The sequence below is a fragment of the Thyridium curvatum genome (assembly GCF_004353045.1).
Source record: "Thyridium curvatum strain D216 chromosome Unknown NODE_2_length_892811_cov_85.036431, whole genome shotgun sequence".
NCBI lineage: Eukaryota > Fungi > Ascomycota > Sordariomycetes > Thyridiales > Thyridiaceae > Thyridium > Thyridium curvatum.
The window spans coordinates 175,424-191,514 of NW_022156757.1; the positions used below are offsets into that span (position 1 = coordinate 175,424).

Below are 16,091 nucleotides of genomic sequence, written 5' to 3' on the forward strand. Positions count from 1 at the left end.
CTTACTCGTTGCAAGCCCCAATGCGCTGGTCATAAATGCACATGCGATTCTATAATACATGGTATCGTCATTCTTCTTTTTTGCTCCGCCGCACACACACACACATCTCTTCAAAACAAATCCCATTTTTAGTCAATCTTGATCGATGAGTAGATCTTCCTAGTGAACCACCAACTGGCGAAGAAACCAATGGAGCCTATCACAGTACTTGTCAGTCGTAGCTTCTCGCAACGGGCGGCAACTCTGCGAGGAGGGGTTAGACTCACCAGTTAGGATAAAGAACAGGAAGCTGATCAGCGCGCTGTAGCCAATGTACAGCACACTGCCGGACAGGCCGCCAAGGCTCAGCTTGCTGACCCAGTAGATCATGGCGTTGGCAAAGATGTACGCGGCGCTCGTGCCCGCGGCGAGGAAGGCCCGCCACTGCCAGTGGTAGTTCTCGGCGCAGAGCAGGAAGTACACCATGAGCACCGTCACGGCGGCGCAGGTGATGATCATGAGGCCGTAACAGAGGAAGAGGAAGCCGAACATGTAGTAGATCTTGCTGAACCAGATGGAGCTCATGATGAAGTAGAGCTCGACAAAGATGGCGCCGAAGGGAAGGATGCCCACAAGGAGCATGCTCGGGATAGGACGCAGATAGGCGGTGGTGGGCGGGATCTGGCGAGGGATCTGGTTGGTGTGGACGGGCGCCTCGATGGCAGGGGCGCGGAATCCGAAATAGGAGCCGGCGACAGAAAGAGGCACCGAGAAGACAAACCAAATGCCGACAATAACAATCATGGTGGTGAGGGGAACAGCTCCGCTGGACTGCTTGGCCCAGAGGAAGAGGTTGAGGAAGAAGAAGGTAGAGAAGACAATGCCAGGAACCAGAAGCGGCGTGAGGGCAATGTTCAACTTCCACTTCTCGCCGTTGAAGCTCTTGTACACGCGAGCCGATGCGTATCCACCAACAAAGCCCAGGACAGTGTACAGAAGCACCATGATAGTACCGAGCGACCCGCGGTTGGACGGAGAGAGGAAGCCTAGGAGCGCAAATGCGATGGTGAATCCGGTCATGACGAAGATCTGTGCACCGTTGCCGAGGAAAATAGACAGCAGGAGCGGATGCGAGGGCGTGCGGAAGACATCGCCGTGGACGAGTTTCCAGCCCGAATCCTCCTGCACACCATCCTCAAGCGCGGATGTGCCGGAGAGGTCATCCAGGTTGATCTGGTCGAGGCGGTTGTATCGCGCAATATCCTTCTTGAGTGTGCGGACCAGGACGGACATGACGGTCAGGACGAGGAAGACAACAATGATGGCCGAGTTGATCAGGGAGAACCAGTGGATCTTGGGGTCGAAGACATGCAGGTACTTATCCCATCTCGTCGCCCACGCCGTCTTGGAAGGGACCCAGTAGACACTGTAAGTGAACTGCACGTTCGTCTTTTCCTTGCTGCTGAGGCTGAGCGTCGGGTGCTTCACACTGCAGTCAACCTTGCCGTCGTACTTGACAGACTCGGGCTGGACCAGAACCCCGACAACCCGGAGCTGCTCCGAGTTCTTGCTGACCTCGTGGTACTCGACAATGATGTCGTAGTGGTTGTTGAAAATGATGTTGTTGTTCTCGTCGTCCTGCCCGATGAGGAAGCCGGGACTGTAGAACTCGGTGTCTGTCAGCTCGTCAATGATTTGCTGGCCAGCAGGGAGCCCATCGACCAGCCAATTCAGGCTATAGCCATTCTCTATCTGATTGTTGATGAAGTCGGCTTGAGCCTCGTCATAGTCGACCGCGCACAGCTGCTTGCAGGTCTCGTTCTGGGCCATCTTGAGCTCGAAGGGCGAGGTCTTGATCCTGTCGCCGAACAAGATGCTACCCAGGCTCTCGCCAACATTCTGCGGGCCGCCGGGAGGCTGACAGAACCCAAACAACGGGTGGTAGTAGTCGTATGAGACCACGGAGTGTAGCAGGGTATCTGAGGGAGATGCTATGGGTTTTATCGTGTTGACATTGAGAGGGACGATATCGCCGGGTTTGTAGGTGGTTGGCGCGACGCCGGGCAGGTAGAAGGCCGAGGCGAGCTGTGGCAGGGCGAAGAGGGAGGCGAGCAGCGCCGAAGATGCCGGCGTCTGTTTCCTTGGCATCTTGAAGCGATATCGATGCTTGTGAGGGCGTAGTGCCAGGGCGATCAGGGCGGATCAAGATGGGCTTCGTGGATACTGTGAGAATACAGTGACGGAAGCCCTTTTGCTGGGAGAGGAGCTACTGTGTGCAATTGCTTTCTTGACCAATCCTGTGCAAAGGTCAAGAAACAAAGAAATCTCTGTACTAGAAGCCTCAAGGTGTTTCGGGTCACCGGGCGATGAGAGAGGGTGCTGGTAAGAGTGCAGACAATATTGTCCGAGTGTGAAAATGACGAGGGTAGCTTTTGGAGCTTGGACAGGTTGTCCAGAGAAGCCAGCACGGACGGCGCGTGAGATGTGGCGCCGCAGGCCAGGCAGTCGTAATTGTTCTGAAATCGGCTTAGTCACACAGCCCAGCTTGGCCACTTCTAGGTAGCCCGCCCCTGAATCCTGGGCGTCTCAAAGGGCACCTTTGGCGGTTTGGATGCGCTGTAAGCCTGTAACTACCCCCTGATGCGCTAGCCAACGGGCCTCTTCTGCATCATAAATTGCACTAAATCCCGAAACAGTCAGTCACAGCTCCAGCGTCAGCCAGGGATCCGAACCACCACCCCTGCGTTATCAATAGTGGGACTGAGCCTTATCGATACGGCGCCCCAGAAAAAAAAGTTGAGGTAGAAAATCTTCCGTGCAGTCTTCACATCTGGTCTACCAGTCCCAAGAGGGGTTGTCTGCTTTCTCCATCTGCCATAACTTTTATTCACGATTATGGCTGCACCCGCAAGCCTTCCAGCTCTGCTGGACTCTTTGATCCAGTCATTGACTTCCGCTTCGGAGGCTGCACCCAAGTTGTCCGGGCTGGCGCCTCCCAAGGACGGTCTGTCGCTTCTTGATGTCAAGAACGACCTGCTTCTTTCGTACCTGCAGAACCTCGTCTTTCTCATCCTCCTCAAGTTACGCAACTCACGAGATAGCACCTCTGACAACGAAGATGCAGCCTCGGACTTGAACGATACCGTTGTCAAGAAGCTGGTGGAATTGAGGTTATACATAGAGAAGGGCGTTCGCCCTCTCGAAGACAAACTACGATACCAGATCGAGAAGGCGCTCCGAGCCGCTGATGATGCAGAGAGAAACGCCGAGGCCGCTCAAGCTTCTCAGAAGGAAGAAGAAGAGTCGGACGAGGACGAGTCGGGCTCGGGATCTGAGGACGACTCAGAGGCGGAAGAGGATGGCGAGCGACTCGCTGATCTGAAGAAGTCTCTGCCGAACCGTGCCGCCTTCGTCAAGCCATCTACCGGCGTATCAGAGGAAACATCAGAGAACACGGATGGCATCTACCGCCCGCCCAAGATTGCACCTACCGTCATGCCCACGACAGAGCGAAGAGAGAGGGCAGAGCGACGTCCGCTCAAGTCTGCGACCATGGACGAGTTCATTGCCGATGAGCTCTCCACGGCGCCCTCCGCCGAGCCCAGCATCGGCACCAACATCGGAGGCTTCGGCCGGCACATGAAGACCGCCTCGCAGCGCAAGGAGGAGGATGAGCGCCGCGACTACGAAGAGCGCAACTTTGTCCGTCTGCCCAAGGCCAGCAAGGAGGAACGGGCCAAGAAGGCTAAGGCCGAGGGCCGCAGCAAACGCATGAACTTCGGTGGCGAAGAGTGGCGCGAGCTGGGCGAGGGCGTGGACAGAATTCACCGTCTTACCAAGACCAAGGGCTCGGGTGGAGGTACCAGGGCGCTCCTCGACAAGTCCAGGAAGCGCGGCATCGAGACGGTCGACGGACCCAGAGGCAGCGGCATTAGCGGTGCCGAGATTGGCGACCGGTACAACAAGCGCTTGAAGGTGCAGGAGATGGGCAGGCGAGACAGAGGCAAGAAGCGTTAGAATCGGCATATAATATGATACCCACGACCAGAACAAATCAAAATTTCACATTCGCTGTTCTATATCCAGGTCTGATTGTTCGCCCGGTTGTCTTCCAGGTAGCGATAAATCTGACCGTAGTCCTTGCATATGTGCTTTGCATCCCAACCATCACTGCCCATGACCCCGTCCGGGAAGGTCGTCGCTTGGCCCTCGAGCGCAGTGTCACCGCAGCACATTATGCTTTGTCGGAGGTACTCGAAGCAGTGGCCCATATGCCAGACCCTGTCCTCCGGCACCTTGCTCGGGTCGGTGCTGTACCCCGCAAAGACCTCGATCATTGCATGCTGTCACAGAGTCTTAGCAATGGAGAAACATCAGGGGGGCAAGACGGTCAGCTCTTACAAGGCAATGCAACTGATGGGTCACCGACGTTGTGAAAACCGTGGTGTCGTTCCAGCCCTCGAGCGGCGTCGGCAGGTTGTCGTGCTTTTCGGGATTCTCAACCTTGACGTAGCCGAGACCCTCTGTGAGGGGGATGTCAGCTGTCTGCAGTCACTGCCGACATTTACTTTGCGGTGGTTTCTTACTGGGCACAAGATCGAGCCACTTTTGCTTCACGGCATCTGTGAAGAACTCGGACGCATTCTGCGGTGCGTACGAGAAGTCGGGAACGAAGGTCTTGATCTGCTGCGCCACTGTGGAGAGAATAACGGTCAATGGATGTCCCCAATATCTCGGGCCTGTTTAACTTTTCGTACTTGTCGGGGCGAAGCCCGTGATGTCGCCCGCGCCTTCGAATGGCTGGCATCGCTGCGATGCGGCCCCTTGGCGCTCGAGGAGCAGGCCGAGGATCACCAGCAGGAGCGCTGTGTCCAACAGCCAGCGCCATCTCCTCATGGCCGCGCATAAGCCTGACCTGGAAGTTACGTTTGCATCGCGTTCCCCCCACGGTATGCCATGCCGGCCCATCAATGATTCGTCCGCCTCATCGCCGTATCGCTCATGGCCACTGAGCTCCTTGTAAGTCTGCGCTGGACGTGACTGCGCCATTTCATATGCGACAAAGGAGCAGAATATCTGCAGCTAAATCAAATGCAACGCCTTTTCTTTTTCGGTTTCTTGATGTGTCTGGCGGTCTTCGTCTTATCATCTGACGACCTTTTCGGCGTTCCATGTATGGGGTCATCGCACGGCCCCTGAGATGTGAAACAGATTGGGATGGAGACACGAGAAACATGAAACAACAATTGAAGGAAGAATCCGTCGAGGATTCTCTTCGTACTCTATTCATTGTTGTATATCGTACGAATATTGTAGATGTGATACATGTCATGATCTGTCTTGACTGTCAAGCCCCAATCGTTCCCCGGTCTGCGTAGTAGTATGCCTGATTCGCCGCAGCCTCACTTTGTATGATTCCACGAACCGCTTCTCCAGTACAGAACATGCCCACATCACCCATGAGCGAACTTCCTGCAGACTCAACAGCATAAGCAACGGGATCAGCAGTCCAAGCAGTATAGCCCACGCAAGATCAAGATTTTTATAGCTGCTACTCTTGAACTTGAACAGTCCACAGAGATTCCCAGCCTCGTCCGGGGTCATGTCGATATACCCTTCCTGATCACTATCTTCGCCGCTGGCAATAGCCAGTGCGTCAAATTGAATACGCGCGAGTGAAGTCGCAAATAGGCGTGCAGCTTCCGACTTCCAGTGGCCATCACCTAATGCGCGTGATAGAGACTGGGAGACTCTCTCCTGAGCGATCAGTGCGGTGCCGAGGCGCCTCACGATAGCATTGTATATGTTTGATGATCCCAGAGCCAGCTTCATGAGCCAATAGCCCGGGGGCAAATTGTTGCGAGTGTCTGTCATTGACCAGCAGGACTTTTCGTCAGGCGTGCAGAGCTCATGGCTATCGATACAGGCCAGGACGCGGGACTTTGGATCCGATTTATAGTACCAAGGGTTGGCCTCGCCATCCAAGTAATATTTCTCATCCGCGGGGAAGATAGGGTCTGCGCTTGAATCGAGGTACAGGATGTGTAATGCAGAAACGAACACGATTGTTATCGTGCTTCCCGGCGGAGGAGTCAGCGGTGGAATCGGGTCCCAGTAATCAAGCTCGGGATACCACGACGTTGTATAGGCACTGACGTTGTATGCGGGTGCCAGAACATCGAAAGGATCGCCTGCACTCGAAAATGTGTACTCAGTATTAGCGTCTCCATGGACGATTTTCCCGTAATAATAGAAGCTCGTGGTGCCATCGCTTTGCTCCCGCCGAACAAACTTGTCACCCGTATTCAGAGGGACACACGTTGTATTTCGGCGAAACTTGTACGGGCCAGCATCATTTACACCAATTGCACCAGTTTGACCGGCATGGACAAGCCCCGTGTTGAAAGAGATGGATGGTACCCCAAGGGCGCAGACGCGGTCATCCTGAAAGGGACATTGATAGGAGCCTTTAAGATGTCAAAGGAAAACCATATCCCCAACGCCAGCCATGCCGCTATCAGAGAGGTCCAAAAGGAGGCCCTTTCTTCGCTTATCAGTATTTGGGTTCCTAAATGTGTCGCAGATTAGTAGGCTATCTCTTCAGCAGCGACCATGGCACAAACTTTGAGCGCCGTCATCTCTCTATATTCCGCGGTGGGCACTCTCCTGAATATATGGAGGAGCGAGCTGGAGAATGATGAGCACAACATGCTGCTCATTCCGAGATAGTTGCGGCTTTAAAGGGGCTGTGTAAGGCATTCTTAGGAGAGACGGCTAACATCTAGACAAGGCATATGGTGGTTGCCAGTGTGACACACCATTTAAAGACCCATTGGCCGCTCATTTGCCTCAAGAGTAACACAACACACGCCCATATGCAGGGCAGGTTATCGCAGCCTCTGAAAGGTCGCGATTTGAGAATCCACTTAGATGATTCGATCAGGAATCGACACGTTTGTCGCCCGACACTTGACACATATTCAGCCTTGTTTGCATTAATGTCGTCAACAATTGGACAATTTCTGCATGACCCCTCTTTCAATACAAGAATCCCATACATGTTAGCTTTGCTTGGACTCACCCCCCACCGCTCTACTCGCTTCTCAGGGTGAAGGGGCAGGGTCATCAGTGCTCATGCGTCTATCTCGACGCTCGTCCTTACTGAAGAGGTTAACATATAATTACTACTGAAAATAAATTCTTTCATTCGTGGGCCTCCATTGTATTTCACCTCTACGGCTCTACTGGCACCTGCTGATAACATCGATCAAAGGCTACACCACGCAAGTTGATCTCAAGGTTCGAACTTTGTGGTCATATCAGCCCAATATACAAGATTAGGCCCCAAGTGAGAGACAATTTCAGAGGTGAGATGCACTCCATCTCTACGAGGCCCGCCTAACATGGAACAGGCTTTCCCTCCCCAGCCAACATCCCTTCCAATATGTGCTTCAAAGCCGCACCCGCAAATCTCTATCGAAAATGTGGCCACAAGACGGATGGGGTAGAGAAAGTTTTCAAGTGCAGTGCCTTTCCTAACGGCCCAAATTGTGCAAAACCACCATATAATCACTCACTCACAGACAACAAGATCAACAAGTGGTGCGATGATTGTGTTGCGGCAGGGAAAGGTCAAAACTGAGGCACACCAGTGACATCAATGTCTGGTGTGACGGAACGAGCTTGCTCTCGGAGAATTATGTTTCCGGGGCGGGGGGGCTTTGAACCGATCAAATAAATACATATACCATCAACTCGCACCTGACACCAATTATCAATCATAAATATGCTTCAAAGATCAACCATAATGTCCTCCCTCATCATACCGTTTGAGAGCCCTCTAGGGGAGTGTCTTAGCATCATGCCATCCGAGGGCCTTGTTTATGCCATTGATCACGAGATTGTCCTCAAGGTTCCGTTCCAACACCTTGTCCGTGACGCCGATACCGGTTCCTTGGACCAATCTCTGAAAAGCTTTGTTTGTCAGGAAAGAGAATTAGCTGTCTACCAAAGTTTGGAGAGAAATCCTCATGCGAACTTAGTTCGACGACTTAAGACCAGTCAAGTCGACTGCTTGTTTCTGGAACGATTGACGCCATTAGAAAATGCTTGGCAACTATCTAGTCAACAAGATCAACGGAGATGGGCCTTGGAGTTACTTGATGCAGTGAGCTGGTTGGAGAGGAATGGCTGGGTTCATGGCGATCTTGCCATACGGAATCTTGGTGTTGACGGTACGAACCGTCTGAAAGTCTTTGACTTCGGCTCTGCAATTCCGCGGTCACACCCTGATTACAGCAACGAGATGGCGAGAGATCACTTTGGTTTAGCGACCTGTTTACATTTCATCCTCTCAGGCGATGATCCATTTTCAAGGGCACAATCCTATTCTGAAGTCCGAGAGATCCAGAGGATTCTAGCGACCGGTCATGGACTTATCAAACCTGGCGCCGAGATCCTTACTGACATGATCCAAGATGGTTGGACCGGGCATGCATCTTCTTTGACATTCGGTCAAACACTTCAACGAGCTATCAGTAAAATTAAAGTTCTAGACCAAAGCATCCCACTAGAACAATCGGATAGTCATTATCGACAACTGGAAGCTCGATGCAGGGATTGGTTGGACCAGGCAGTGCGAAACCCGGATTGGAAGAATATCAAAGATTATTCTCTAGCTTGTGAAGCTGCTGGGCACGAGGTAGATCTGGACGTTTGGCGTTGATCACGGTCCAGTTTAAGCACAAGGTCAAACAGTTTCGGCAGTAACTCTAACCGCAAGGCAGGCTTAAAAGCGCAATGTTGGCTTTATATCGAAGGCTTCTGGAGACATGTATGGTGGCAATTGCGGGCGGATTTGCAGTGAAGGTCAATGATAATGCTTCAATAGGGTTAAATTGGACCAATTCTCCTTACTTGTCTTTGCTCTGTCATTCAGCCTCCAAAAGTAATCATAATTTATCACTCGCTCTTTATTTCACTCCCGATTGCTGTAGCCAGGCTGGAGCGTACCCAAGCCTAAGCCACACGTAGTTATCTAGCTGACTTGAATGGGATTGATTGATCTGACACTTTCAATTCCTAACTCTTTCGGGCTCTAGTCCAATCCCTGCTGGTAATCGCTCCATACTATTGTCTCCCCTCTCTCCTCACAGGCTTGATCAATTGATGTACTTGATTAGCGGAATGACGCTATATTTTCGGCCGGACGATCTATCTTCCGGCGGGCTGCTGTCGCCCAATTGATGTACCCCAGTCAATCCGGTCAATTGATGTGACTAACAACTTCGCGATCTCGGAGGGGCAGAACTTTTCCCACCTTCCAAGGCCAATCGCAACAATGGCGGACAACACGACAGAGCAGACTCACACCGAGTCGCAGATCTTTCTCTCTACTCGGGGTGGTGACTATGGCGTACGTTGTACCCGGATCTCTCTCAGTTTCTCGTACTAACGTCCCCCCCGACAGCTGTCCTTCGAGACCGTTGTTCTGAAGGGACTCGCTGCCGATGGCGGTCTCTTCCTCCCCCACCGAATCCCTACCGCAAACGACTGGGTACGTACCTAGAACCTACTCTCGGCCGACGTCTCCTGAGCGCTTGTTGCCGAATCTACACCTTCTCTGGTTCTTGAGACCTTCAGTGTGGACGCAAGACTCACCATGAGCACAGCAAAGCTGGAAAGATCTGTCCTACCCGGACCTGGCCTTCCAGATCCTGAGCCTGTATATCGCGAGGTCCGAGATTCCTGCAGAGGACCTAAAAGGCATCATCGACCGCAGCTATTCCACTTTCCGCGCGGAGGAGGTCACACCTTTGGCGCACCTCCACGATAACCTCTACCTCCTCGAGCTCTTCCACGGCCCCAGCTACTCCTTCAAAGACTGTGCGTCGCATTGGCACCTCGATTGTCGCCCACCTGAGCTGACTAGTCTCCAGGCGCTTTGCAATTCCTGGGGAACCTCTTCGAGTATTTCCTCGTCCGGAAGAACGAAGGCAAGGAGGGCAAAGGTATGCGCCATTAATGGCAATTGGAACATTACACGTTGAGGTCGAGGGCAGTTGGCTGACAGGCCAGCAGACAGGCATCACCTTGCGGTTGTCGGTGCGACTAGTGGTGACGTAGGTCTACCAATACGGTATTTTCTTTTCGGGGCGCTACTGACATGCTCTACAGACCGGCTCAGCTGCCATCGAGGGCCTCAGAGGCAAGAAGGATGTTACAGTCGTCATCTTGCACCCCAAGGGCCGCATCAGTCCCATCCAGGAGGCTCAGATGACCTCCTGCCCCGACGCCAACGTGCTTAATCTTGCAGTTACTGGCACCTTCGATGATTGCCAGGACATTGTCAAGGCTCTCTTCAACGACCCCGAGACGAACAAGAAACTCAAGCTGGGCGCGGTCAACTCGATCAACTTTGCTAGGATATTGGCCCAAATAGTGTACTACTTCTACTCATACTTCTCTCTCGCCAAGAAGTCTAGCACTTTCAAGGTCGGAGACAAGGTCCGATTCGTCGTGCCGACTGGTAACTTTGTATGTTTCCCCCTCCTCAGTCGACCCTCAGACAATCAAGCTGACCAGCCTGCGACAGGGCGATATCTTGGCAGGTTACTTTGCCTACCGTATGGGTCTCCCCGTCGATAAGCTCGTTATTGCCACCAACGAGAACGACATCCTCGATCGATTCTTCAAGACCGGACGATACGAGAAGAAGCCTGCCCACGGCCATGAGGCCGAGGGTGGCCTCAAGAAGGACGGTGTTGAGGCTCACGAAGATGGGGCCAAGGAGACTCTCAGCCCAGCTATGGACATTCTCGTCTCCAGTAACTTTGAGCGTCTCCTTTGGTTCCTCGCCTCCGAGTTCGTTGCTACGGCGGGCATGGACGACGAGTGGAACAACAAGCAGGCTGGCCAGGAGGTTGCGGCATGGCTCAAGGATCTCAAGACCAAGGGCGGTTTCGGTCCCGTGTACAAGGACGTCCTTGACAACGCCCGCAAGTCTTTTGAAAGTGAGAGGGTGAGCGATCCGCAGACTCTCGAAACCATCAAGGCGACGTACCAGAAGATCGGATACGTGCTCGACCCTCACACCTCTGTTGGCGTTACCGCTGCCCTCCGGTCCATTAACAGCGTCGGGCAGAGCGTCCCGCACATTTCGCTCTCGACCGCCCACCCGGCCAAATTTGCTGGTGCCGTTGAGCTGGCTCTCAAGGGCGAGCAGGGCTTTGACTTTGCAAAGGTGTTGCCCCAGGAGTTTGTGGAGCTCGAGAAGAAGGAGAAGCGCGTTTCTACTGTGAACAACGACTGGCAGACGGTGAGGGACGTTGTGATCAAGCAGGTCGAGAAGGAAGTCGGTGCTTAGATGATGAATGCTTTGCCAACTTCATGTTGATTTTAGCTTGGTTGCATTAGTGCCTTTCGCAGGGCTCCTCACTTTCTAGGAGAGAAAATCATTAGAAATGGTGGCTGGGTATAGAGTTGAAGACAAAAATGCATAGAGTCATCCCTTCGTTGGCCTTTCTCTTTGACTCTTCCAAAAAGCTGTCAGATCTATATTGTAATGTTATATTCTTCAACAAGGTCATGACTCTTCATGTATGTCATGATGATACTACGTTCGACGAAGCATCTAAGGGCGAATGGGGGTAGCTGGCCGCACACCTGATGTCTATACTTTTATTGTCCTGTCAACCGTATATCCCTTAATTTTGCCTGGCCGGGTCCGGCTCAATCTTCCCAACAATGTCGTCAATTTCAGCCATAATCTCAGGAGTGAGCTTGTCAATGATTTTTAGGGACTGGACATTCTCTACAATCTGCTCGGGCCGTGATGCGCCTGTGATGACAGAAGAGACGTTCTGGTTCTTCAAGCACCATGCTAGTGCGAACTGTGACTGTGTGACGCCGAGCTTCTCGGCGATGGGCTGCAAAATAGTGTTAGATATGATAATCACATTGAAGTACGACCATAGGGCCAAGACTTGCCTTGAGCTTGATGACCTTGTCGATCGACGACCTCCACTCGTCGTTGCCGTACCACGAGTCCCGGACCATGTTGCTGAACCCGTCCTTGCTCTCGGCGAACCGCGACCCGGCTGGCGGCGCATTGGGCGAGTCGTTGTACTTGCCGCTCAGCAGGCCCATCTTGATGGGGCTGAAGACGGTCAGGCCGAGCCCGAAGCGCGCGTACAGGCGCTGGAAGTCGCCCTCGACGCGCCGCCGCTCGAGCAGGTTGTACTGCGGCTGCTCGACGACGGGCGCCACGAGCCCGAGCTGCCGCGCGACGCCGCAGGCCTCGGCGACCTCGTCGGCCGACCACTCGGACGTGCCCCAGTAGAAGGCCCAGCCGCGCTCGATGACGTGGTTGAAGGCGCGCACCGTCTCCTCCATGGGCGTCAGGCGGTCCGGGCGGTGCGCGTAGACGATGTCGACGTACTCGAGGCCCAGGCGGTCGAGCGAGGCGCGCAGGCCCTCGACGATGTGCTTGCGCGACAGGCCGTGGTTGTTGACGAGGACCTCGCCGTTGGCGCCGCCCCAGTTGAGCTTCGTGCTGACGACGATGTCGTTGCGCTTCCAGCCTAGCTTGGCGATGGCCTTGCCCATGACGATCTCGGACTGGCCGTCGGCGTAGCTGGTGCGGTCATGGCTGTCAGTATTGCTGCAGGTGCTGGATGCGAAGAGGCCTGAGCCTGGGTGGAATACCTTTCTGCGGTGTCGAAGAAGTTGATGCCGCAGTCGTATGCTTGCTTGAGGCATGCGATTGTCTTCTCTGCAAGAGGTGTGTGTGTAAGTCTCAAGACTGGTGGAACAACTCTGGGTTCTGCTCGCTAACCATCGTCGACATGTCCTCCAAATCTGCAAAATGTCAGCAATTTGGACTTGATGATACCCAGCTATCGTCGCTGATACATACGTCAGCCAGCCTCCCAGCCCCAGCACTGAGACATGAAGGCCAGAGTTGCCGACTCTGCGGTAGAGCATTCCTGTTTTCCTAGGTTCTGGCCACGCCATCTTGTGAATTGTGAGGGGGTGAGAGATGTTGAAACACTGAAAATGCTGTCCTAATGGATTGATATCTTGGGCGCACACCGAGTTCGATTTCTTGTCCAATAAATGTCAATCAAGCAAGGTTCGAAGGAGACGCGACGCGATCTTGCAATGACGATGACATGTGATGAACACTCTGTATATGGAATTGACCACGAGAGAACTAGTTGGAGACTACGGAGGTGTGTGTCCTCTGTAAGTTGGAGAAGGACTAGCTGGCGAATTTCTCGGCAACGCAACTTTCTCCAGGTTGATGTCTCAGCATGCCGCCTTCCAAGGATGCTCACTAACGAGAGGAATGGATCTATTCCCTTCATTCAGAGCCGATTGGCGGAGTTGTGCCGGGGTGGCTTGTAAGTCCCGGAGACACCGGTGGACACCGGGAGGTTTCTCGGAGAAAATATCGGGAAGCTAGTCCGGGCGCGGCATGACACCATCTGCAAGCTCCGCTCGAGTCCCACCCAAGCAGGGCACTCCATAACTCCAATTCCCCGCAGACGCCGCAACCATGCGCCGCTGATGGACATTGAACCCCAATACCGTCAAGCGTAGGATAAGCCTGCTGCCCATGACCCAAATTTCTGATTCTCTGGGTCTCCTGACTCCTCGACTTGCACTGGTGGCCTCCCTTCGCATGGAGACACCTCCTTCATCTGGTGGATCGACGTGGATCTTTGATGCAGTTGAGATTGACAAGTGTGTAACTACAGTGTAGACTGACTGTATTCGTGTTCCCCTATTACTGTGCTACCGATAGCTACCCCTCCCCCACTGTAGATCCTATCGTGCAAGTCGTACGTTCGGTCGACTTTCACTCCTGCAACATACACGAGCGCTGCTGCATCCGTATAGCACAAGCGGCACAAGATGGCACCTCACGCAGATGACTCGCAGCAGACTGTCACCCGTCAACAGCGGGCGTGGTGGAAGGAAGACTCGGTCTACCAGATCTATCCCGCATCCTTCAAGGACTCGACCGGATCTGGCACGGGCGACCTCAAGGGCATTATCTCCAAGGTCGACTATTTGAAGACTCTGGGTGTCGACATTGTCTGGCTGTCTCCCATCTTCGAGAGTCCCCAAGTGGACATGGTGAGCGGAACTACTTGACATTATCTGCTAGCATCAGTCTCTGACTTTCATGGGCTTCGCCAACAGGGCTATGACTGCAGTGACTATCGAAAGATCGACCCGATATATGGCTCCATTGAGGACGTCGACGTCCTCAAGGACGAGCTGCATAAGCGCAGCATGAAGCTCGTGCTGGACCTCGTGGTGAACCACACGAGCGATCAGCACGAGTGGTTCAAGAAGTCGCGGAGCTCCAAGGACAACGAGTACCGGGACTGGTACATCTGGAGGAAGCCCAGGTTCGACGCCAACGGCAACCGACAGCCGCCGAACAACTGGACCGCTCACTTCCAGGGAAGCGCCTGGGAGTTTGACGAGGCGACAGGGGAGTACTATCTGCACCTGTTCTGCAAGGAGCAACCCGATCTGAACTGGGAGAACCCGGCAGTCCGCCGCGCCGTCCATGACATCATGCGATTCTGGCTCGGCCGTGGCATCGATGGCTTTCGCATGGATGTGATTAACTTTATCAGCAAGGACCAGAGCTACCCAGATTCCAACTCAGCAGTACACGCTGGAGCTGAGTTCTACGCAGCTGGTCCCAGACTTCACGAGTATTTGAAGGAGCTCGGCGCGATCCTCAAGGAATATGACGCCTTCAGCGTCGGCGAGATGCCCTGCGTGCACGACACCAAGGAGATCATCAAGAGTGTAAGGAGTGACCGTGGGGAGCTGAGCATGATCTTCCATTTTGAGCTGTGAGCTGTCTCCCGACTTCAAGGACAATTTTTCACCGTCTCAGATGTCTAATCATTATAACCAGTATGGACCTCGACCACGGCCCAGAGGGCAAGTTCTCGCCTAGAGAATGGAAGTTGTCTGAGCTAAAGAGCACTGTCAACAAGTGGCAGCAGTTCATGTACAAAAATGATGGCTGGAACGCTCTGTACCTCGAGAACCACGACCAGCCGCGCTCCGTGAGCCGCTTCGGTAACGACAGTCCGGCACACCGTGTGCAAAGCGCGAAGGCCCTGGCCGTCTTCCTCGGCTTCCAGGCCGGTACTCCTTTCGTGTACCAGGGCCAGGAGCTCGGCATGCACAACGTGCCAGCCGAATGGCCTATGGAGGAGTACAAGGATGTGGACTGTCTCAGCCACTGGAAGTACGTCCTCCAGTCCCACTCTCCAGTCCGTATCACCAAGAAAGCATTTGCTAACATGGCTTCTACAGCCTACACAAGGACACCCCGGGCCCAGAGAAGCTCGCTGCGCTCAAGCGCGAATACCAAAAGAAGTCGCGGGACAACGCTCGTACGCCCATGCAGTGGGACGCGTCACCGCACGCAGGGTTCACTACCCCAGAGGCTGAGCCCTGGATGGCGGTACACCCCAACCATGTTGAGATCAACGCAGAGAGGCAGGTGGCCGACCAGAGCTCGGTGTTCCACTGCTGGCAGAGCGTGCTCGCAGCGCGCAAGCTACACAAGGACATCCTTGTCTACGGCGACTTTGAGCTTGTGGATAAGGCGAACGATAAGATCTTTGCCTACTCGCGGCGGGCCGAGGATGGCAGGGTTGCTGTGGTCGCGTGCAACTTCTCCGCCGAGGAGGTTGAGTGGACCGGACTGCCGGGCAAGGCTCAAGAGGTCTTGATTTCGACTACTGGTCGGCCCCGGGAGGATTTCCAGTCGGGATCAGTGAAACTTGAGCCTTATGAGGCTGTTGCTCTGGCTTTATAGGATACAGTTGCACCATGACGCTCGATATTTGAGGTATTGTGAATCAATAGACTTTCAAGACTGATGCGAAGCCGTCACCCTACGGGGTCTGAGCCCGAAAAGGCTGAACGATCAAGTATAAGACTCCATTGGTACATGATCTGGATATTAATACAGGTGCTCTGTTGTCCAAACAATTTGTACAGAGTCGAAACGCTTTTCATGCTGCACACACGTAGTCATACACAAACCCATCAATAAATCCTTCCCAAAC

At 53.7% G+C, this 16,091-nt stretch overlaps 7 protein-coding genes across 7 annotated transcripts; 4 read left to right on the plus strand and 3 right to left on the minus strand.

Moving 5' to 3' along the window:
• Positions 1 to 128: 128 nt before the first annotated feature.
• E0L32_000459 (uncharacterized protein) lies at positions 129 to 2,127 on the minus strand (the record flags this gene model as incomplete). Its single annotated transcript, XM_031139025.1, has 2 exons — positions 129 to 196; positions 267 to 2,127. 2 exons carry the CDS (start codon positions 2,125 to 2,127, stop codon positions 129 to 131), a joined length of 1,929 nt encoding a protein of 642 aa, XP_030995776.1.
• Positions 2,128 to 2,874: 747 nt separating this feature from the next.
• Positions 2,875 to 3,996, plus strand: E0L32_000460 (uncharacterized protein; the record flags this gene model as incomplete). Its single annotated transcript, XM_031139036.1, has 1 exon — positions 2,875 to 3,996. The coding sequence occupies one exon, from the start codon at positions 2,875 to 2,877 to the stop codon at positions 3,994 to 3,996; it is 1,122 nt and encodes a 373-aa protein (XP_030995777.1).
• A 59-nt stretch (positions 3,997 to 4,055) lies between these two features.
• On the minus strand, positions 4,056 to 6,617 carry E0L32_000461 (uncharacterized protein; the record flags this gene model as incomplete). The annotated part of the gene is made up of 7 exons (XM_031139047.1): positions 4,056 to 4,322; positions 4,381 to 4,502; positions 4,566 to 4,673; positions 4,737 to 5,055; positions 5,405 to 5,451; positions 5,535 to 6,423; positions 6,603 to 6,617. The coding sequence occupies 7 exons, from the start codon at positions 6,615 to 6,617 to the stop codon at positions 4,056 to 4,058; spliced, it is 1,767 nt and encodes a 588-aa protein (XP_030995778.1).
• A 1,169-nt stretch (positions 6,618 to 7,786) lies between these two features.
• Positions 7,787 to 8,704, plus strand: E0L32_000462 (uncharacterized protein; the record flags this gene model as incomplete). Its single annotated transcript, XM_031139058.1, has 1 exon — positions 7,787 to 8,704. One exon carries the CDS (start codon positions 7,787 to 7,789, stop codon positions 8,702 to 8,704), a length of 918 nt encoding a protein of 305 aa, XP_030995779.1.
• A 615-nt stretch (positions 8,705 to 9,319) lies between these two features.
• On the plus strand, positions 9,320 to 11,344 carry E0L32_000463 (uncharacterized protein; the record flags this gene model as incomplete). Its single annotated transcript, XM_031139069.1, has 7 exons — positions 9,320 to 9,394; positions 9,449 to 9,535; positions 9,651 to 9,864; positions 9,918 to 9,989; positions 10,036 to 10,100; positions 10,156 to 10,515; positions 10,574 to 11,344. 7 exons carry the CDS (start codon positions 9,320 to 9,322, stop codon positions 11,342 to 11,344), a joined length of 1,644 nt encoding a protein of 547 aa, XP_030995780.1.
• Positions 11,345 to 11,684: 340 nt separating this feature from the next.
• On the minus strand, positions 11,685 to 12,993 carry E0L32_000464 (uncharacterized protein; the record flags this gene model as incomplete). The annotated part of the gene is made up of 5 exons (XM_031139080.1): positions 11,685 to 11,906; positions 11,947 to 12,613; positions 12,685 to 12,751; positions 12,815 to 12,837; positions 12,896 to 12,993. 5 exons carry the CDS (start codon positions 12,991 to 12,993, stop codon positions 11,685 to 11,687), a joined length of 1,077 nt encoding a protein of 358 aa, XP_030995781.1.
• A 604-nt stretch (positions 12,994 to 13,597) lies between these two features.
• On the plus strand, positions 13,598 to 15,838 carry E0L32_000465 (uncharacterized protein; the record flags this gene model as incomplete). Its single annotated transcript, XM_031139091.1, has 6 exons — positions 13,598 to 13,725; positions 13,787 to 13,823; positions 13,882 to 14,121; positions 14,188 to 14,858; positions 14,924 to 15,262; positions 15,331 to 15,838. 6 exons carry the CDS (start codon positions 13,598 to 13,600, stop codon positions 15,836 to 15,838), a joined length of 1,923 nt encoding a protein of 640 aa, XP_030995782.1.
• Positions 15,839 to 16,091: the final 253 nt, after the last annotated feature.